The sequence below is a fragment of the Ranitomeya variabilis genome, chromosome 2, assembly GCF_051348905.1.
Source record: "Ranitomeya variabilis isolate aRanVar5 chromosome 2, aRanVar5.hap1, whole genome shotgun sequence".
Lineage (NCBI taxonomy): Eukaryota > Metazoa > Chordata > Amphibia > Anura > Dendrobatidae > Ranitomeya > Ranitomeya variabilis.
This window is the reverse complement of record NC_135233.1, coordinates 215,389,196-215,412,924: the sequence shown is the minus strand read 5'-3', so window position 1 is coordinate 215,412,924 and position 23,729 is coordinate 215,389,196. Positions and strand designations below refer to the sequence as shown.

General features: G+C 41.5%; 1 protein-coding gene across 8 annotated transcripts in view; it reads right to left on the bottom strand.

Annotated features, from left to right (window-relative positions):
* PBX3 (PBX homeobox 3) overlaps positions 1-19,327 on the bottom strand; it is a 287,408-nt gene extending 268,081 nt beyond the window's left edge. For 4 of the 8 annotated variants that reach the window (XM_077283606.1, XM_077283613.1, XM_077283611.1 and 1 more), the window contains exons 1-2: positions 17,670-19,327; positions 15,911-15,984 (exon numbers count right to left, since the gene is read on the bottom strand). In XM_077283606.1, the coding sequence (XP_077139721.1) occupies positions 15,911-15,984; positions 17,670-17,866 (271 nt within the window). In that variant the 5' untranslated portion in view covers positions 17,867-19,327. The remainder of the gene's footprint in view (positions 1-15,910; positions 15,985-17,669) is intronic. The other 4 variants (XM_077283608.1, XM_077283607.1, XM_077283610.1 and 1 more) reach the window with 4 other exon arrangements.
* Positions 19,328-23,729: the final 4,402 nt, after the last annotated feature.

The window sequence follows — 23,729 nt, the reverse complement described above, 5'->3', positions numbered from 1 at the left end:
TTCCCTTGATCCATATAAAAAGACTATTAATATTAAAGACCGGTAATAGCTGGGGGCCACGTTGGAGATTTTGCATTAGGGCTCACATTAATAGCTTGAAAACTCAAAAAGCAAAGAGTTTGCAAGTGCCTGCCTAGTCTAATAGACTGCAGTGGTGGCCAGTAACCTAGGCAATGATGAGTAAGCTATAGAATTAAAAATATTTCCACAATGGAGAGAATCTTTAATAAGAAAAGGTAGATTGCAGAGATGTTTGTTTTTACATTTCCCATTTAACAAGAGATAACCCCTTTACTGACTCCCCTGAAGAAAAAAAGAAACAAAATTGTACCAAAACGTATCAGATGCCATATTGTGGTGCCAATGTAAAACATCCTTCATGTTAATTGTTTATGGTATCTATTAGCACGGACACACTTGTACCATTCACAATTCTGTAATCCTTCGAAAGCCAAAAAGAGAGAAAACCATTCATATCTTCTTGTGCAACGTTAAAATGTTTTATGCTGCCATCACTTTCTTTTTGTTTTATATATAATCCATGGCAATTGAAAACATCACATATTGTCACACCGTGAACGTGGTCACCATGTAGTTTTTCAGAAACTAGAACATGTGCAACAGCAGAGGGTAATATGTAAAAACTTATTATAGGGCTACCGTGAACACTAAATTCAAATCTTTCATCATTACTTCATAACATCCAAAATACCAAAATACATACATATATATATATATATATATATATATATATATATATATATATATATATATATATATATATATATATATATATATATATGTGAAACAAAGGGCGGTTGGAAAGATCTAGCTCCGTTCTGGAAGCTTCTTGAGTGCTTTCAATCAATTTTATTTATATGCAAAATCCAGAGAAACCCACAGAAAAAAAAAGAAGAAAAAAAAAAAACAAAGCTCTTCTTGATGCTAAAACTCTCAATTTACTGACAGGCAAATGGCTTCACGCTGCCACTTAATCTCATTTCTTGCATAATGCCCTCTAATTAGCATTTCAAAGTGAATTAATACTTCTAGGACATTAGCAATGGGAAAATCTGCTTGGGGCTCACAATAGCAGTTTAGAAGAAGCCAAGAAAGGCTCAGAGAAAAAAAATACACATACCACCAACCACTTTGCATTGCAAAACTGTTCAACTTATTTATCTCCCTCTCTAAACACTTTTACCGCACACTGTTTTACTACTGTTCGCCAAGACGAAGGAAGAAAAGAAAGGAAAATGATAATTGCCAAACTTATCGGCATCTGCTAAGTATCTGAATTTACAAGATACAGGGGCTGCTGCATTTTATTTTATGCTAAGGGACCAAAAGATAGATAGATAAATAGATAGATAGGTAGATAGATAATAGACAGGTAGATAAAAGATAGATAGATAGATAGATAGATAGATAGATAGATAGATAGATAGATAGATAGATAGATAGATAATAGATAGATGATAGATAATAGATAGATGATAGATAGATAATAGATGATAGATAGATGATAGATAGAAGATAGATAATAGATAGTAAATAGATAGATAATAGATAGATAGATAATAGATAGATGATAGATAATAGATAGATGATAGATAGATGATAGATAGAAGATAGATAATAGATAGATAATAGATGATAGCTAGATAGATGATAGATAAGAGATATATGATAGACAGATAATAGATGATAGATGATAGATAGATGATTACGGTAATAGATAATAGATAGATTTCTTCACTATCGAGCTATTTAGATCATTAGAATAATTCTTGTTAATGGTTAATGTTGACGTTGACAGTCAATATTATTGGTACCTGAAAAATGTTGTATACAACTTTTGGACACGTTCTTCATTGTGGTGGTCCTTAAACCCCTTAAAAAGGATCTGTCACCAGATCAAAAGTAGCCAGTTTTTGCTCTTATTTTCTTCCGGCTGCTCCCGGGAGTATTCAGATTTTTTGGTTTGTTTGTTTTTTTAAATCCCTTGGATGATTCCAGAGATTTGGGCCTTTATTTTAGTGACACTTTTTATGGTCTTTACCGAGGGGGAGTTTCTCACAAGTTAATAACGTAGAGCAGCATAAAGACCATAAAAATTAAATTAAAAATTAAAAAAATAGGAAAACATGGAACACACAAGAGAACAGAAGGAACAAAATAAGAAAAAAACCTGGTCACCTTTAACCTGTAGACTGGTCACCATCTGCAGTGGTGACCCATAATAGCGTTGCCGGTGGCTCAGTGAACACAAATACAGGGAACCGCTCCATTTAACGCCGCTGTCAGACATTGACAGTGGTATGTAAGTGGACAACAGCAGTGATAGGAGCGCTACTCCAGCTGCTGCTGTTATCCGGAATCTATTACATGTGGATGGAGTTCAGGTCCAAAGCCCCCCTCCAAACACGATGACCCCTGCAATGATATACAGTTGCATCATAATTTGTTAGCGGGTTAAAAATGACGTAGTCTTACCACTTTTACTGCTCTGTAGGTGAATACCACTTTTTTTTTTATTTTCTTTTTTTACAAATGCGCCTATTGCTACCGATTGCACAATGGCATTATACACTGTTCAAAAAAATAAAGGGAACACTAAAATCCCACATCCTGGATATCTCTGAATGAAATATTCCAGTTGCAAATTTGTATTCATTGCATAGTGGAATGTGTTCATAATAAAACCTAACAATTATCAATGTAAATCAAAATGAATATCCCATGGAGGTTTGGATTTGGAATGATACTCAAAATCAAAGTGTAAAATCAAATTGCAGGCTGATCCAACTTCAGTGGAAATGCCTCAAGACAAGGAAAATGATGCTCAGTATTGTGTGTGGCCTCCACGTGCTGGTATGATCTCCCTACAATGCCTGGGCATGCTCCTGATGAGGTGGCAGATGTTCTTCTGAGGGATCTCCTCCCAGACCTGAACTAAAGCATCCGTCAACTCCTGGACAGTCTGTGGTGCAATGTGACGTTGGTGGATGGAGCGAGACATGATGTCCCAGATGTGCTCAATCGGATTCAAGTCTGGGGAACGGGCGGGCCAGTCCATAGCTTCAATGCCATCATCTTGCAAGAACTGCTGACACACTCCAGCCCCATTAGCTCTGGCATTGTCCTGCATTAGGAGGAACCCAGGGCCAACCGCTCCAGCATATGGTCTCACAAGGGGTCTGAAGATCTCATCTCGGTACCTAATGGCAGTCAGGCTACCTCTGGCGAGCACATGGAGGGCTGTGCGGTCCTCCAAAGAAATGCCACCCCACACTATTACTGACCCACTGCCAAACCAGTCATGCTGGAGGATGTTGCAGGCAGCAGATCGCTCTCCACGGCATCTCCAGACTCTGTCACGTCTGTCACATGTGCTCAGTGTGAATCTGCTTTCATCTGTGAAGAGCACAGGGCGCCAGTGGCGAATTTGCCAATCCTGGTGTTCTGTGGCAAATGCCAAGAGTCCTGCACGGTGTTGGGCTGTGAGCACAACCCCCATCTGTGGACGTTGGGCACTCAGACCATCCTCATGGAGTCAGTTTGTAACCGTTTGTGCAGACACATGCACATTTGCGGCCTGCTGGAGGTCATTTTGCAGGGCTCTGGCAGTGCTCCTCCTTGCACAAAGGCGGAGGTAGCAGGCCTGCTGCTGGGTTGTTGCCCTCCTGCGGCCCCCTCCACGTCTCCTGGTGTACTGGCCTGTCTCCTGGTAGCGCCCCCAGCCTCTGGACACTGCGCTCAAAGACACAGCAAACCTTCTTGCCAGAGCTCGCTTTGATGTGCCATCCTGGTTGAGCTGCACTACCTGAGCCACTTGTGTGGGTTGTAGAGTCCGTCTCATGCTACCACGAGTGTGAAAGCACAACCAACATTCAAAAGTGACCAAAACATCAGCCAGAAAGCATTCGTACGGAGATGTGGCCCTCACCTGCAGAACCACTCCTTTTGAGGGTGTCTTGATAATTGCCAATAATTTCCATCTGTTGTCTATTCCATTTGCACAACAGCATGTGAAATTGATTGTCAAACAATGTTGCTTCCTAAGTGGACAGTGTGATTTCACAGAAGTTTGATTTACTCGGAGTTATATTCTGTTGTTTAAGTGTTTACTTTATTTTTTTGAGCAGTGTATACGGATTTTCACTAGCGATATGTCGCTTTGCATTGACTAATATATCCATTTAAAGGGAATGTTTCATTAGAGAATGACCCATTGTTTAAATCCGTTTTTTGTGCTAAATGCAATTTTTAATAGTACCTTTAATGGTGTAGTTAGGCTACTTTCACACATCGGGCTTTTTGTTTCAGGCACAACCCGGCAATTTTTGGAAAAAACGGATCCTTTTTTTTTATGCCGTATCCGTTTTTTTCCCATAGAGTTGTATTAGCGCCGGATTGTGCCTGATGGCCAGACGTTTCATCCGTTTTTTTCCGGATCCGCCGAAATAGTCGTTTCTGGCGGACGGAGGAAACGTCCACTGCAACGTTTTTTTGTGCAGCGGAAAAAAACACACACTGACGGAATCGGCCAAAAACACATAAAAAACGGAGATGTGAAACACTGAATCTGGCGCTCGGATCCGGTTTTCAAAGCATTTTCCATACAAATCATGCAGATTCTCTCTCTCTCTTTTCCCCGGGACCAGGAAGTCAAAAAATCCATGCGCATTAAAGAAGACCGGACCCAGCTAAAAAACGGAACCGGCGCATCAGTTTTCCGCAATTTACGTTGGACCTGTTTTTTTTTAATTTTGCCGGATTCAGCCTGAAAACAAAAAACTGATGTGTGAAACTAGCCTTAGAAACATACAAGCACTTGCATTATGGGGGTAATAATATTGATGATGGCTGTGCTTTATTACATTGCTTCCAAAACATGGCATTGCTTGTGTAAAAAGCCTTTTTCAGATAAATTTGGGGGAGAATAGTTGGCACCCTCAAGTCTGAATTTGCCATTCCATAAGAACAACTTTGCAATAAAATATGTACATAGTAAGAGAAGCCGCTGAATATATCCACACACAAGCAAGCCCCAATTTTGCCATTGCTGTAGACAATATCTAGCACTACAGGAAACAGTCAGTGCCCCCAAAAAAGTCCACAGAAGCATGCCATTCGAGGCCTGAGGACATCTGGATCCTTACGGGCATCAGGTTATTTTTTTATCCCCACTGCACTGATTATTGTAAAAAGGATTACTAGACTCTGCGGATATCTTGTTAGCCAAATAAATGGAGCATGTTGGTTTAACTACAGTGAATTATATATTTCAGTAGTCACAATATTTGACTTTCCCAGAGTATAGATCCAATACGCGTAATGCATGCTTAATGACATGTGTAACATTATGAAACCCAGCTGGAGGGGCGCTGGCTTTTCCGTTACTTATTAAGACTCGTATTAGCCATGGAGGAGTTGGCCCATGGTTTGGTTCTGCAGCTTGGAAAGCTGCGCAGAGAACAGCAGTACTTTATACCGCTATGCCGCTGTCTGGTCTGGAGCTGCCCGCATGCTGTACCGTAATGCAGTCATGCTGTGAAGCTACAGATGGGGCCTGCGGACCTCCCAACTTCCCACTAGTCACGGTAGTAAAGTCTGTTATCTCACCTACTGTCTGGGAACCCATTTCATTCTTGATGCGTCTCTAAAGTTACAGGGAAAAATCAACTCGACAAACACAAAAATAAAAAAATATATATTATATATAAATACATATACTTGTCAAGCTAGCACCCTCTAGCTATGACCCTAACCAAGAGCAGCTGTATGTGAGATAAAATATTTATTCTTATTTTTTTATAAATATTATTATTATGCATTGCAGAGCATTACATACATTAAACGAAAAAATGAAGAAATAGGAGCGCACTTACCCAGGTGGGATGACAATCACTTTATTAGGACATATTACAAAAACGGCAGGGAGAGATGAAGATAGCCACGGACAACGGCCGTTTCGTGCTGCACGGCACTTCAACAGGTCCCGTTGAAGTGCCGTGCAGCACGAAACGGCCGTTGTCCGTGGCTATCTTCATCTCTCCCTGCAGTTTTTGTAATATGTCCTAATAAAGTGATTGTCATCCCACCTGGGTAAGTGCGCTCCTATTTCTTCATTTTTTCGTTGGATTTTGCTTACTGGTTTTTGGATGCAGCACCCCTACGAGAGTGTGGAGGAGACATACAGCTGGCGCAACCTAAAAGGTGCAGAGTCGGATGTTGGTGGTGTTCACATTATCAACAGTGCGGTTGTGCCTCTTTTCTTTCATTTGGACATTACATATATTATCATCACTGTCCTCATTGGGGCTCACAATGTAAAATTCCCTACCGGTATGTCTCTGTAATGTGGGAGGAAAAAGGACAACATGGCAAGAACATACAAACTCCTTGCAGATGTCCTTTGTGGGATTTGAACCCAGGTCCCCCGAGTTGCACAGCGACAGTGCTAACCAATGAGCCACTGTGCTGCACTATATTATTTAAAATAAATATATATTAGAAAAATAAGAAAAAATAAAGTTAACATCATAGTTTGGGGTTGCTAGCTGGGCAAGTGCCCTTGGTGATGGGTGGCACTATTATCCTATTCTAACAAGGCCGGGATATTTAGCGTGACTGGGACAAAACTAAATCTATGCACCAAGAAATCAGAAAACCACTCTGTGTTTACATCCTGCAGAATGATATTCCCTCCCAGAATGCTATAAAACAAGGTACTAATCCGGTAAATCCGCCAATTTTTCGGCTCTTTTGATTTGGTCGTCCCGTATCATTGGAATTAGCTGTTGCAAGCTGTACATGCGGGCATCAACAATGAAGACAGCCACTGGGTGCAGCCGCCACGTGAGCAAGTAAGGCATGTCATCACAACAGGTCCATTCACAAGAGCAGGCAAAACCCCTAATAATTATTGTTATATGGGGTGGGGTTTTTTTGTTTGTTTTTTTAATCCTGGACAACTCCTTTAAGCTGGTCATAGATTAGATAGTAGTCTATAGCCTTTCAAGGAAAATTTAGTGGAATCTGCTTGTATATTTAATAGAGGAGAGAATGCAGTGAATCAACCATCTTCAGCAACAACAACTAGCTGGACCTTGATTGCCCGGACTCATGGTATCACGACATCAGTAGCTGCAGGTTTTGCAAGATCTAAAATGGGCCAATGACAGTGACCTAAAAAATGATAATTTGGGGAAAACAATATGTGTAAGGCAGTATTTTATAAATAAATGAATGACTGAGTGTTATTGAAAATAAAGCAAAAATATTCCATGACTAAAGCTCTATTACCAGACACAAATATGAGAGCAGCAGAAAACAAGTCTAAGGCCGGTTTCACACGTCAGTGATTCCAGTATGTGAGGTGGAGGTTCAGGGATCTTTATGTTAAACACGAAAAACAAAAAAAAAAAAGGATTATTCATATCTTCTCTACAGCAAACGCTGCTGCAGAGAAGATATGAATGGCGGCTTCAGCACCACGTGGGGGGACAGCGCTTATCTCTAGCGCTGTCTCCTGCACGGTGCGTGTGGTACCCAGTCGGCACACGGGCAGCACACGTGTGCCGCACGTTTGCCACACTGATGTGCCACAGAAAAGCACGGGCACACGGACACGGATAATTCCGGTACCGATTTTTCCGGTACCGGAATTATCTGGACGTGTGGGACAGGCCTACCACATCCATAGATACATGTATGTATTGTGCAAGCGACAAGTTGTCCCCCCTGACGTAACACAGTTAATTATGAGCAGATGCGATATAAAAGTGCATTAAATTTATTAATAAATAAGAATAGTAGCTAATATATAAAATAAAATGTACAGAAAGCAAATGAGAAAAACAGAAATCAGCTGCTCTATATTAACATTAATGCAGAATAACATTAACGTAACTGATGCAATAATAATAATTATTTAGGATAATGAATGGCTAATAACAATAAAATTTAAAAAAAAAAAAAAAATCTGTATTATCCGTGAAGTCGGGAATTATTATCAATACTGAGAAGTGGGGAAACTCCAGCAGACGGATTGTCAGCTCCACTTTGGAAAAGGAACGTGGGGGATGATACATATATTTTGCTTTGCCTGAGCTCAAAGTTCACTCGCTGTGAGACACAACTATATATAAAACTTTCTGTAATAGTGGATGGTGTTTATTGCGGACTTGCTCTGCCCGATGTGTTTTATCTCAGGACGTGCCGTGCGTGAAAGCACAATGTATATCTCTCGCAGTTTCTGCGCTAACAAGGTCCGGGGACGCCCGCCTGTGACAACGCCACAACTTATATACAATTAACCGACATAACATACAATACCCGTATCACTCAACCTACAGTAACATTCTCTAAATAGTCACTGCTCATAAACGGTTCTAATTTGGTTTGAGTCGGGAACCGGTTCTGAAAGGGTTACTTTAAAACACTGAAAAATAATGGCGTAAACGGTACAATTTCCTTGCGTTTAAATTAAAAAAAAAAGACACACATGGTGTGCATAATACACACACGAAGCAGCATATGTGTAACAGGATTATTCATAATCAGCTCTAAAACACTTCACTTGTGATTCCCGGTGCCAGCGATCCAGCCGTACCCACCCCATACTACAACGTGCGCTGTCAATTTACATTGTTGGCCCATATCCCTCTCTCTCTATCTTGAAAACGGCAGATAATGAACAGTAGAACGTGGGCTTAAGGGGGAAACCCTTTTTTCGCAGCTAATTTGGTGTGTTTTGGAAATTTTATGCAACAAAATTGGGAATTCTACTTTCGCTGTGGCTTTGTTACATTTATTGGCAATTTCTATACGCTCCCTGCGGCCTGTAAGGAGAACACACGCACCGGGAAGATCGTATACAGTTTGTAAAAAAAAACGTCGGCTTTCTAATTTCCCTTTTTATGAGCGCGGCTCACTGATGTAAGGACGGATCTGTCTGCCTGCTACAGTCAGTAAAATCACACAATTACTCCAAAGTTTATGTCAGGCTAAGGGTTTTTTTTCTGTGTTTTTGGCTTTTCCTCTGAAATAAATAACAGACGAGCCAGTGACATCAGTTTCAATAATTCTAGAAAAAAAAAAAAAATGAATGGGATATCTGCCCCACAGAAATGCACATTTTTCTAGTAAAGTCAATAGAAAGGAAATATGGATGGTTAGTGATTAGTTACAAAGTCATTTTTGAGTGCATTTATCATCCAATCCATTTTAGATTAAAAAAAATAAGAAAACCGTCAGACCATTGAAATGAATGGGGATGTGTAAGGAATAATTAAACATAAAAAAGAAAAGTGAATTATTTATAGTGACGTGTTTCATTCTTATCTAAAAAAAAGATGACAAAATTGTCCTACAATGCGGGGAATGTAGTATTGGAGTGTGTGGGGGGTGGAGGTAAAATCATACGTCTTAAAAAGTGTCTTAATAAGAAAAAGAGTATTGTTATAAGAGGTTGGAGAAGGACTATGTAGGGGGACATAGTTAATAGTCTATGTCCTATAGCATGTGATTAGATACAGAGTAACTGCAACGTGAAAAATATCTAAAAAATAATAATAATTCAAGAAGGAGAATTTGTAAGCCTATCCCCCGAGATTATAATGCCATAAGTGGTTCTCTGACACATGGGCCGAGCAGGAATATTCACATCCTATTCCCTTTCCCTCTACACTTTATACTGTAATGGCTAAGTGAAAACTGCAGGGTGATGGGGGGGGCTTTCTCAGAGGGGTGTAGCTCTTAATATGGAGTTTCTGTCCAGAAACTTTCGTGTTTTCCAAATTGTCACTCATCGCAACATGCCTGGGCTTTTAGAAAGATGGCGTAACGTAAGGCCTGACAGAAACTTTAATAATTGATCTTAAACATTGATGTGAATTATTTACAACACTCATAATTCAAAAACCTTGAGACGTGTACAGAGCGGGAGTGACGCGGAAGGGTGATCGAGTGGGTGAGAAAGGCTGGATACGGAGGGGTGATCGAGTGGGTGAGAAAGGCCAGATTTGGGCTTCTTCACCTTGGTGAGAGTTTAGGGCTCACAAATGATGTATCCTCCTATGACTAAGTTTTGGGAGCATATACTTCCTGGTCATAATCCAACGACTGCTCCGTCAGCACTTGTATTACCTATGACTGGTTACAATGTTAAAGTAATTGTCAGTACGGGGTAGGATAGAAACATAACAGTGTGGACGAACCTTGCGTGGCTGCAAGTACCTGGGTTCTGTGTAAATGTCATTACATTTATCTAAGAAAATGCCTCACGAGTGGGATACCTGTCTCACAATGTATGGGGGGATATGCAGTAGACCAGATTACCTACCCTAATGTGTTGTAAGGTTACATTACCCACGCTTTGTGTATTGGAAAAGTCACAATAGGTTTGCAGATAAGGTAGCACAATGACCGACAAAGAGTCAGAACAACATAAAACAACATGTGATTATACGCCTCATTTCTAAAGTGTGTTTCTATCAAACTATAAATATCTACAACGTCTAATAAAGCCGCCATCCAACTATCTATTTATCTGTCTACGTGCCCACCTTTTGTTTAGGCATTTCAGACACCCTGTAAAAATTAAAAAAAATCATTAGTGAGTTTTCTCTATTTCTTTTTTTCAAATCAGCAATAAATAATTCTGGGACGAAAATAAATAACATTATTACATCAAACATATAAGGGACACATGTAACACACAGTTTACAGATCCAACGAGCGATTGCCATACCAGACAACCCTCCTGTTCATTTTCGGGGTGACCTGTTCAGGTTTCTAAGATTTAGGTTAAAAAAAAAACTAAGTGTGATCCGTGAAGTGATATATGTTTACTGGAAAAAAAAGAGAAATAAATAAAAAATGATTGACTATTGCTTTACCAGCAACATTGCTCGCTTTTTAATCAGACCAAACTAAAGAAACCCATGACTAAAACTTCTAATCTCTGCCTTGCATGGGAACTATATCAATTCTTCTTTGGACCTGTCCCTGCTTTACTGTAAAAAAAAATTCCAGCTCTACATTCAGGATGTGATAACTTTTATTGGGCAGTCAGAAAATATGACATTTCTTGCCGTCCTCGTAAAATGGTTCTGAATGTGCAGAAAAAAAAAAAAAGAAAGAAATGTGTAATATTCTTGTGTCCCCACGCTGTAATAATTATACGTTTTTATAGATAACCAACATATGCATCACTTTGGGCAAAAAAAAAAAAAGACGGAAAAAAAAAAAAGATACGGTGCAATGCAACACATATAAAAGGGGAAAGGAATAAAAGAAAGCGTTCAGTGACCAACGCTAGGGCTGCATTCCCATGTACAACCCTTAGAAGACTGAAACAATAAAAGCAGTTTAGGATGGAATATTAGAACAGATCCCCGTTGGTACATAGGACATACGTGTGTGCGTCCTACTGTCTGAACCTGCCCCTCATTATCTTCATTTATTACATTTACATTGATAACTGGCTGCCGCTTAACCTTACAAGAGGAAGCCGAGACATACACTGGAAACAGAGCTCTGTAATTGAGTTGAAGTTTTGTTGGATGGTTAACCCCCTACGTTACCCAAGAGCCGGCACTACTGATCATACATAATACTAATAATCACCGGGTTTGGGAAGCGAGATAGACCTACACCCAACCCACCTCCCTTTCTAGTGTAATGGGTTGCAAGCAAACGCAATCACACCGTTTACATGGGGCTGCAGTTACACCTGCATTATCATCCCATGCATAAACTTGACTACACTACTGCTCTGATGAAGAATCAATGTATTTAGCCAACATACAGATGTAGCAAAGTTGGTGCACTGAAAGCAAATGTATTGCAATTTTTGATAGGAGGCTGTACGTGAACCTACTGCAGTATAGGGAGGCCAATAATCAAGTTACAAATTAACAAAAAAATAATGATTAACAGGAAAGATTGTCCCATATCTCTGAATCTCTATGCGACGTGATGTAATTGATATGGATGGTGAAAATATCTGTGTAGCGGCAAGTTTAAAAAAAAAAATCTATATGTTAAACGTTTTCATGCAGTATAGGCAACGCATGATATGATGTACGTATGCATGATAGGCTACCCCGGGGGGTAGTAATAATTTCTAAGGTTCTACAAGGACTGGTGGGTGTAAAAAAATACACATCAGACACACAGGGTTGGGGGGCTAAGATCTGAGTGAGGTGGTTTATCACAACTCCCAAAAAATGACATAGGAACAAAGGTATGTCTGATCACTTTGAATCAGCACTTTCTAAAGGTTATGTCAAGCTGAGAAATTAATATTGGAGATATATATATATATATATATATATATATATATATATATATATATATATATATATATATATATATATATATCTTTTCCCTTTTTCTACGCTTGCACTCTGGCACATTCCCATTCTTTTAACTATGGATCATTTTACTGTCCCCAGGAAAGGAAATGATGGGGACTGAATAGTCGTATTTGACTATGCGGCCACGAGTTGTACTTTCTTAATTTTTGTTTTTACATACACAACTATAAAGAATAATTTTTGTGCATTTATGTTGAGGCATATTCTATTGCATGCTACCTGTATGAGGTTTTTCTCGCGCTTCGTCAAGTAATATCTAGATTTCCTTTATCAACAAGTGACTCATTATTAACTTTTAGGTCACAAACTTTTAATCTTTCGCTATATGCCTCGGCGACAAACAGGTTAACGTTCTCCTGACTGGCTACTCGCATCTTTTCTGGGTCAAAAATGTTCAGTGAGTGTTTTCTACAGACTCTCTTTAGGCGTATAAAAATCCTTCAAGTAGCCCGAGACGGTCCTTTTAGCTTCCCCCTGCGGACACCACGCTCAGTGGAGAAGTTCATTACATTTTATGATCTTCCCAAGTCTGTCCTGCTGCTTACAAGGCTTGCAAAAGGCCACAAATCTGGCAAACCATCATGTATGCCACTAGACATTACTATGAAACGACTGGCATTTAAGATCTCTGCTCCGCGACACCTATATTATGGGGTGGCTGGCAGCTGTCAATGCGCCTTCTAAGTCCTAAAATCTTAACGGACTGTTTCACAGGGCAGATGAGCAAGACGCTATAGGTGTTAAGGAAGACACCTTTATCCATATCCTTACACGTACATAAGTGCAAGGTGCTGCGGAATATGTTGGAGCTATAGAAACAAAATTATTATTATTTATTTTTTATTACTATTTATTTGTTTTGCTTTCATGTTCCGAGATTTATGACAAACTAACAAATATTTCTAATTTTCTCGCTTTGCCAACACTAATGAAACAATCTTATGCTTTTTGTTTTTTGTTGCCACTGTGTACCCACTCGGGAATAAAAACTTACATTTAGGCTCAGGCTTGTTGACAAAAAGAAAAAAAAAAAGCCATCCATACACACTCATATGTTCACGTGTATTGATTTTTATGCCTGTGGCTAGCTGAAAAATCCAGAGCCTTTTTATTTAATTCAAAAAAAGGTCATTTCTCATCTACATGCAGCAAACACAGCCCAGGCAGCTAAATCTTTCACGCTTCTTATTTTTTTATCCTTTTCTCGGCTTCCGATCCCAAATAAATAAAATAATCTAGAAAATGACATAAATCTGAAATATTTGGGGCAAAAAAAAACCCCTAACATTTTAGGGGAAGAAAAAAATAAAATAAAAAACTGCTTCTACCTTGCAGCTGGTGTGAATAAAGCCTGGTAACTAGTGTATAATTTTAACACCTAACAAAAAAAAAATCCACTCCCAAGTATGCAAAATGGGAAGAAGATAAAATGTGCTGGACAAACTGAAACCTGCTTGTTATCTGGCTTTTTATTCAATAAAACCTGCCGGCTGATGTGATAATTAAAATGAACAAACATAATAAAAAAAAAAAAACAGTGCTGAAAGTGTAGGTGTGGATAGAGGGGGGAAGCGTCTTACCCTGGTGCAATATTTTCATAGATTCTCTGTAGACGGAGAGAGAGAAGCTTTGAAACAATGAAGCGGTCAGAAAACAAAAGACGTTTCCTGACCCTTTTCATTTTCGCTGGCTAATAAGGTAAAGTTGCTGGGGCTGGCATTAGCACACGCCACACCAGCCGCCCTCTGTGACATTAAACAGATTGCAGCCACTGAGGATAAAAAAAAAAAAAACACTTGAAATTCAGCATTGTTTCTAACTGGAAGAAGCAGCTGCTTCTACGGCTCCGGAGCGAAGCGGTGCAATGTGTGAAATCCATACGTACACAGCCTACAATTTTATATCACACTAAAGAGATGATGATGCAAACCGAATCTTCTCATTTAAACAATTCGGCTGGTTATTGATGTCACGGCCAATGCTCGGCGTTCTTTGTCTGCTAAAGCGACTAAAGAGTCTTGTGCTCATTCATAATGTAATAGGCACGTCTTTTCCAATTTCCATTTTTCCTTTTGTCAATGTTACTGTCACTTTTATAAGCCGGGGGTGCCAGTGGACATTTGTACCGAACAGCCCTCTCAGCCGCGAAGGTTGGTTTCGCCCCCTTATCTAATCTATGAAAATCTGAGATTTGACACCTTTCCTTACAGCACTAGTCAGTCCGATTAAGTTCATTTTGCAGAATGCATGAAGTGTACAATTATTTCAATTATTAAATTTTGTTTTCCCCCCTGTTAAGTGGCAACATATGCTGTGAAAAGTGTAGACAAAAGCCTGAGAAAAAGAGCAATTAAAAGCGAAACGCAAAAATGTTTTTTAAAAATTAATCCCTAAGAGAAATATGTAGCAACCGTATAAAGATTGCATTAAATTAACCTCTGAGTTGCTAAACGACCGAACGGCGTCTAGTAAACAGAGGAAGTGCTCATAAGATCAGGTCATTGTGTATTATTCCAGCAGAAAGCAGCAATTACGGAGATAGATTTGGGGGGGTTTAAGGGGAAAAAAAAACCCTCTCAGCACACAGAAATTGACGGTGATTGATTAGGTGTGCCAGCAATTAATATATATATTGTAGTCATTTGATTTGCTACAATGTATCAATGACAAGCTCAACACTGAAACTGACACCCTTAATAGGTTCTGGTGATTTGACACCCTTGAAATCATCGGATTATTTAATGATGGCTTTTTATGAAAATATATAAGAACGCCTCACAAAAGAATTTTTTTTTTTTTAAATACTTTTTTTTCTAATGCAGCCATAGAGATATGTCCTAAGAACGCTCACCTACATCAATTACCTTGATGTAATACCGTATGCAATATACATGTGTGTATAGATGATATATACCCTATAGGAAAAATACTTCATGCTACTGTGGATGACGGTACAGTACTGAAACTTATAACCAACTCAAGAAAACCCAGAAGAAAATCTATTTCTTTTTTGTTTCTTCCTTTAAATGTGGATTAAGATAGGAATTAATTTTGCATCCGTCACAATAAAGATATCTTTCCCAGTGATTTTGGCAGTTAATTAATGATGTGATTTGGTGTCACCAGCACAGATTCCTTATTGATCTTTTCATAGGGGTTGGAGGGGGGAAAAAAGCATCTCCACTTCACTTCCTGCATACCACCAACCTCAGAACCATTTATTTTGGGGGGGCTTGTGAGCCACAGGAACAACTTTGTGGCCTATATCTATTCAGCCTGCCTCCCTGAAGGGTTAACATTTCAATATAGTTTGTCTGACAGAAGTGTTGCCAAAAGGCAGGATGACCTGTCCCCTTGCCCAACATACACAACCATCAGTACACAAATGATCAATACAATCTTTTTTTGGACTGTTTCTTGACCGCACGAGGAAACAAAGATGGCGTCGCCCAGCTTAAAAGCCATGTTAAGCTGAGCGCGATTAAGGGGTTAATAATGACAGAAAGATTACAACTCCCTACCTGTTTTCTCTTTGATTTCGCATAGCACGCTGAAGAGGGCTGGCTTCATCCTATGACAGTTTAGTGCATGCTTCCTGCAAAAAAAAGGGTTTAGAAACATGATATTAGCATGGTAGAATAAAAAAAATACATAATGTAGATAAATAATCGTGTGTATATATACATAAATACATACATAACTGAATAGATATAGGATAGGTGGATAGATATGAGGATGGAGATAGATAGATAGATAGATAGATAGATAGATAGATAGATAGATAGATAGATAGATAGATAGATAGATAGATAGATAGATAGATAGATAGATATGGCTGGATAGATATATAACTAGATAAGGGATAGATACATAGATAGCCAACTCATAGATAGATAGATAGATAGATAGATAGATAGATAGATAGATAGATAGCCAACTCATAGATAGATACCATATTTAACTAGATAAAAAGGCTTTAAAAAATAGACTGCTACATAGATGACAGATAACTCATTAATAAATAGATATAATGAAAGGATAATTCATATATAGACATTTCACTCACATATTCATATTCATTCATATATAGACAATTCATTCATAGACAGACAGATGTATGGATAGATCTACAGATTGGTCACTCAGAAATTGATCATTTTTAAATAAAATATGTGTTTCATATGTACGTATGTGTATATATATACTTGGCGTGTGTATATCCAAACGTGTAGGATTTGTAATAAACTACTGAACATGTTACAAAATAGCTAAATATTAGATACTTTCTTTATAAATATACTGCACCCTTTAAGTAAGCAGGAAGCAGAACAATAGTATTTACAACAATACATATCATTATTATCGCTACCTATCGCAGCAAACATCTGATCCCTGAGGCGTCGGGGAAAACTTTTTTGATAACTTGGCCCTAACTTTGTCGTTTTAAATGCCCCGTTGCTTACGACTATTAACTTGTAAAAAGTGTAAGTCTTGCTTTCCCCACTAAAGGCTTGGCGATTTGTAATGTTTACTCACATGTCAGATTAGCCGACTATTACAGCCCATATAAATCATCGCTTGTCGGCAATAACCGGCTTCAATCCATATCAAAACTGATTTATTAAAAAGGGGCAACTTTTAAACAGCAGTATATTTTCCTAACATTGTTTTGTTTTGTTTTTCTTCTGCGGTAGCATCTGCTCCTAAAAAGCACCAGAAACCATACAAAACACGACAGCGGTCTGCATCTGGTTAAGGGCTACAAGATGGGCACAGAAAGATGCAGAACCTGGCACCTTCTAGCCGCAGTACATACAGGAAGCCCTATAAATAATCCTCTACACATAGGGACGAGCTGCGTTTATGGTCATCACTTTAACAATATATGGACTAATAAAAGGGTGCGGATTGACTGGTGTAGCCCCTTAACGCGCTGAATTACATTTATAGTGATCACTCTTCGTATATAGGGACAGATCCTAGAATGGATTGTGTGGAGGCAGCAGCACCTCTTACACAGCTGCTGCGGCCCCTCTTTAGAGCAGATCACCCCCGTTCCCCTGCTAGAAGGAGCCTCCAGCTGCATGGCAGCCTCTGCTCCTCATCGTTGCTACCCAAACATGTGTCGGATTATTTGACAAACTGTCTGCAAGTTGCTCACTCCAGGATGTACAGGAGTGATGAGCTGCTCTCATGTTTGGGGAGGGAAAGCGTGATGCTGCTGCGTGTATATGTGTGCGGGGATTTTTTTTTTTTTTTATTATTGCGATGGAAACCAACTTTGCTTGTGCCTCATCCAGGCTCTGATCAGTGATGGTCATGATCTGGTGCAGGATGTCGCCAATGTCCTGTTTCCTGCCATCTCCGTCCGTCCCATCGTGTCCATGGGGAGGAGGTAAAGTCATTCCCCCCTGTACCGAGTGACCGGCCATAGTCACCCCGGCCAAAGTCTGCAACATCCTGGTCTGTTCGTCCATACTCGTCTCCGCAGCCGAATCAATAGAAACGGAAGACTGCAAGGAGACAACCTCACAGTCAGAGGGGCACAACAACTGCTTGGGGGGTCAATGCCCCGCACATCAACAATGGCAGCAAGCGTAAATTCCCAGCCTTGGGTACCCCGACTAGTAAATAAGGCGTATAATACAGTTCACTCCATCCAAGAAAGAAAAAAAAAAAACCTTATACAAAGTAACAAAGCTGCAGCCCCTCTCACGCTTCACCTTCTTATTATTTCTGGAGATCTATTATTTTCAATGCAATTTTTATTCCCAGGATAATGCAACAAATTTCTGGGGGTCTCATGAAAAGTCTCGGCTTCTTAAGGCCACTTCTGATTCATCCCATTAGGACAAAAAAAAAGGAAGAAAAATCCATTCATTCAATGTCTCAAATGTAAATATTTTGGGGGCCAATTTTAAAATTCTTTATTCCGAGATCATCCCCCCCACCCCTAAAAAAAATAATTAAAGAAAAAAAAAATTAAAAAGTCAGAGACTTGAAGGATGATTGGTAGCAGCAGCACTTTCTTCTAGGGACAGTTCTGGGTGCCGCAGGGTTAATCAATGCTTTATTCCATCAAGGTAGAAAAAAATTTAAATAAATTATTTTAAAAAATCCTAAAAAATTAAACAAAAGAGTAAAAAAATCATTTTTTTTTTTTTTTTTTAATTTTAAGTTGATTTCCTCCCCGGTGATGAAGGCATGGTGCTCCTCCTGGGATCAGTCCTGGGGATCTTTATTTCAATCCTTTCGCCTCCGGGTGCTGACAATCTCCCAGTCTTTCATTTAATAAATCAGCGTCCGATGGTGATGGAGGAGTAGTAGTAGGGATGGTGGGAGTTGTAGTGGCTGCAGCTCCTCTCGCTGATCACCTCCAATAAAATAAATGGCAGATTATTAAAAAAAATAATAAAAATTAGGAAAAAAAGAAGAAGAAATAAGATATATAAAAGAAAGTCTCTGGGATGAAGAAGAAGAGGAAGAAGGAGATGAAGAACTTGTGGGTGGGGGAGTATTAATGACAGGAGCTGGGGACGATGATGATGCTTCAGAGCAGCAATCAAAAAAGTTTTTTCCTCCTCGGTGGCGGCAGCGGCGGCTGCTGCGGGGGTGATGAGGAGAGATGGATGGGGGGCCGGTAGTCGGGGCTCTCCCGGGCGGGATTTATGGCTCCGGCTGCTTGCCCTGCTTTACGCTGCCGCTGCTGCCGGCCCCGGTGACGGATTGACAGGCTGCCAACGCCACTCACTCACTGCGGACGTGTCAGACTTTGAAGGAGGGGAGGAAATAAAAAGGGAGACAAAATATAAATAATGGAGGCAGGCTCCTCCTCCCCGTGTCCTCAGCCCCGGGAGGAGGAGGACGGACTGGGCGGACGCTCCGTCTCCCCGCCTCACAAGAAATGGCGCGCTGAGGTGGTTGCTACGACCAGGTGTTGTCACCGCGGTTGCTAAGGGTAAACGCAAACACGCCAACCAATCAAAACCGCAGGAATTCTTTTGTCTGTCATGCTTGGCTTTTTCCGCTGTAAGAAGAAGCTTGGTTGAGAGCACGTGGGTTTTTTTTTTCCCGCCCGCCTCTTTTTACTTACCATTGGTCGGTTCAAAAGCATGATGTCAGTGTGTGGGCGGAGCTTGTGTTGGTCCTCACACAGTCTTGTGATTGCCATGGCAGCAAGAGAGAGCAGAGGGATGGGGCTGCTGAGGGATGCTGGGTGCATGAGCTTCTCCCTCACAGACAGCGGCCGGGGCTGAGCAATGCAGACAGTCTAATAAAGAGCAGAGCGCTGTAATAAAGACATGTACACTGTGTTACCATAAAACACTGACAGAGAACATGGACGCACATACTTATAGGGTGGGAAGTCACAAAGCGTATGGCCAACACTGGGAGCGTGACCGTCTGCAACCTCCTGACTGAAATTATGTGCCACTAGTATATAGATATACACACTAATATATATATATATATATATATATATATATATATATATATATATATATATATATATAAAAACATACACCCACATACATATATATAAATAAATATGTGTACTTATATATATTATAGTGTGTGTGTGTGTGTGTGTGTGTGTGTGTGTGTGTGTGTGTGTGTGTGTGTGTGTGTGTGTATTACACATGTATGTATTACATATGTATGTTAGTCACATATATAATACAATATATATTTATATACACATACATACATACATTCTCCCCCCTAAGATGTATCAGCTCCGATCACTGTGAGGTTAAAAATGTGCTAAATACAGATTATAGCATTACTACAGTCATGTAGGAAAACCTTCAGGTCAGGTATTGCTTAAATAGAAGTTCCCCTACGGTCACACAACAGTTTTCTCCATATTAAAAAAAAAGATCCAATTATTCTGATCAGAAAGGCATCAGTATTTCTCGGAGTTAGGCCACGTTCAGACCGTCAGTATTTGGTAAATTTTTTACCTCAGTATCTGTAAGCCAAAACCAGGAGAGAATGATAAATCCAGAAGTGGTGATGTGTTTCTATTAGACTTTTCCTCTGATTGTTACTCTCCTGGTTTTGGCTACAAATACTGAGGTAAAATACTGATCGTGTGAACGTGGCCGTAGAAAGAGATGAAAAGTTTCTTCACCTTCTCTATTCTGTCAGTCCGATGTCATCTAAGTGCGATCCAACTTTTTTCACAGACCCGTAGACTTGTGTTGCTGATTTTGTACTTGTATGAGCCCTAATAATAAAGCCAGGGCCGCCATCAGGGCATTACAGCCGTGACTGGCGTATGGGGCCCGGTGGGCAGAGGGGCCCGCATCGGGCCCCGTCTCATCTGCCCATCGGGCCCCTACCGGCAGCCGCAGGCTGAACCGGGCCCTTAGCTGCGGCCGGCGCTGCAGCGCTATTGAAGTGCGGGCCCGAGCCCGCACGTCAATAGTTAACAGCCGCCAGCCAATCTGAGGCTGGCAGCTGACGTCAGCCGCAGCGTGCATGTCGCCGGCGTCTGACTTCATTGTCAGTCGCCGGCGAGTGCACGCTGCAGCTGCGTGCAGAGAGCAGGAGCGCGGGACGGGAGGTAAGTAGAACTTTTTTTTTTTTTTTTTTTTTAATTGAGAGCGGCGATCCGGGTGGGGCCCAGGGCAGAGCGCTGGACACAGGAGGGGGCAGAGCGCTGGACACAGGAGGGGGCAGAGCGCTGGACACAGGAGGGGGCAGAGCGCTGGACACAGGAGGGGGCAGAGCGCTGGACACAGGGGGGGGCAGAACGCTGGACACAGGGGGGGGCAGAACGCTGGACACAGGAGGGGGCAGAACGCTGGACACAGGGGGGGCAGAGCGCTGGACACAGGAGGGGGCAGAACGCTGGACACAGGAGGGCAGAGCGCTGGACACAGGAGGGGGCAGAGCGCTGGACACAGGAGGGGGCAGAGCGCTGGACACAGGAGGGGGCAGAACGCTGGACACAGGGGGGGGCAGAACGCTGGACACAGGAGGGGGCAGAATGCTGGACACAGGGGGGGCAGAGCGCTGGACACATGAGGGGGCAGAACGCTGGACACAGGAGGGCAGAGCGCTGGACACAGGAGGGGGCAGAACGCTGGACACGGGGGGGGGCAGAACGCTGGACACAGGAGGGGGCAGAACGCTGGACACAGGAGGGGGCAGAACGCTGGACACAGGAGGGGCAGAACGCTGGACACAGGAGGGGGCAGAGCGCTGGACACAGGGGGGCAGAGCGCTGGACACGGGCAGAGCGCTGGACACGGGCAGAGCGCTGGACACGGGCAGAACGCTGGACATTGGGGCAGAAAGATGCACACAAGGGCAGAAAGATGCACACAGGGGCAGAAAGCTGCACACGGGCAGAAAGCTGGGCACAGGGGGGGCAGAAAGCTGGACACAGGGGGGCAGAAAGCAGGACACAGGGGGGCAGAAAGCTGGGCACAGGGGCAGAAAGCTGGGCACAGGGGCAGAAAGCTGGGCACAGGGGCAGAAAGCTGGGCACAGGGGCAGAAAGCTGGACACAGGGGGGGCAGAAAGGAGAAACAGGGCATGATTGGAGACACGGGGCAGGATGACAGACACTGGGGCGTGACTGGAGACACTGGGGCATGACTGGAGACACTGGGGCATGACTGGAGACACTGGGGCAGGAATGGAAACAGATGGGGCAGAATTGAGAAATGGGGGCCTGATTGGAGACGGGGCAGAATGGTGATACGGGCATGATTGGAGACACTGGAGGCAGGATTGGAGACAGATGGGGCAGGATCATGGGGCAGGATGGATACGATTGAGACAGATGGGGCAGGATGGGGAGATCATATGGGGCAGGATGGATACTCATTAGGGCAGGATGGGAGAACATATGGCTGACCCCAGTAATGAGACACACGGGGGCTAGGATGGCGAATATTATTACCATAGGGGCTAATTATGGGATATTATTACTGCAGTGATGTATTTATTTTATTTTTTGAGTACACTGTTTTAAATGGAGGGGCGGTCCTATTACTGTGTAGATTGACACTATGTCGCCTTCTTCATGTGGTGTAATGTAGAAGTTGGGAAAATTAAGTAATGTGTTCTGCAAAGTGGAACTCGAGATAACTGTTATTTCCTGTAGAAACGAGTCCTGGCTGCATGAAGTGATGGTGGTCTGTACGGGATGAAAGATGAAGGACTTCACCTAGAGACGTCACTGGTAAGTCAGTGTTACCTATACACTGACACTATACACTGTATACTATATACAGAGCTCCTGTGTATAATATCACCAGTGATCACTGGATTACCTATAGACTATATACAGAGCTCCTGTGTATAATGTCACTGGTGATCACTGTATTACCTGTACACAGACACTGCATACTAAGTACAGATCTCCTGTGTATAATGGCACTTATGGTGATAGTATTGTGTTTTTTTTTATTATTGATCAGTATTGTAGTATTCAGTCACTATGTGTTGGTAATATGTGGTCTGGTCATGATGTTGTGGTATTTGTTCCTTGTATTTGATATTATTCGATCACTGTGGTGGTAATATGTCATCTGGTCATGGTGTGGCGGTATTTGTGCCTTGTAGATAGTATTATAGGTCACTGTGGTGATAATATGGTGTCTGGTCATGGTGCTGTGGTATTTGTTCCTTGTATGTGGTATTATAGGTCATTTTAAAAATTGAAAAATAAAAATATACCTAAATTGTACTGCATATTTTAACAAATATTTAATAGGTTACAGTAGAGTAGGGCCCGGCCAAAAGTGTCTACCTTGTCATTTTGGTGGCTTAAAAAAATCTATTGGCCAAAACAAAAGCTGCCGGCTACATGTGTGATCTGGTGATGGGAACTGTCAATGTGTGATAGGTGAGAAGTGGAGATTTTCCAAGAGAGAGCGGTGGGACTGTGGACAGTTTGAGGGGTGGAGCGTGGAGGCGGGGCTGGGGTGGAGCCTGGGCTTAGTCTCAAGGGGGCCCCGGAAATTTTGCCAGTATGGGGCCCCGAAATTTCTAGTGGCAGCCCTGAATAAAGCCTTAACAGAATCGCCCCCTAATAGTGTGCACCCACAACGTCTTTTTCAGGTGGATTCTGCTCTGAAAACTGCCTGAAAAAGCGCACAGAAAACGCTCAAAATAACGAACATCTGCATCTCTACGCAAGAACAACTCGCTATTCACACGTTCAGGCTTTTGTGTGTCTTTTAACAGATTCAGTTTAAAAAAAAAAAAAAAGCCTAGAGGCGAACAGAAGAGACCTGTCCATTCCTCAGGGGTTTTGTTATGCTCTGAAGCCGTTCCACACAATATATTAGAAGTCAATGGGAATCCGACAAAGGCGCCTGA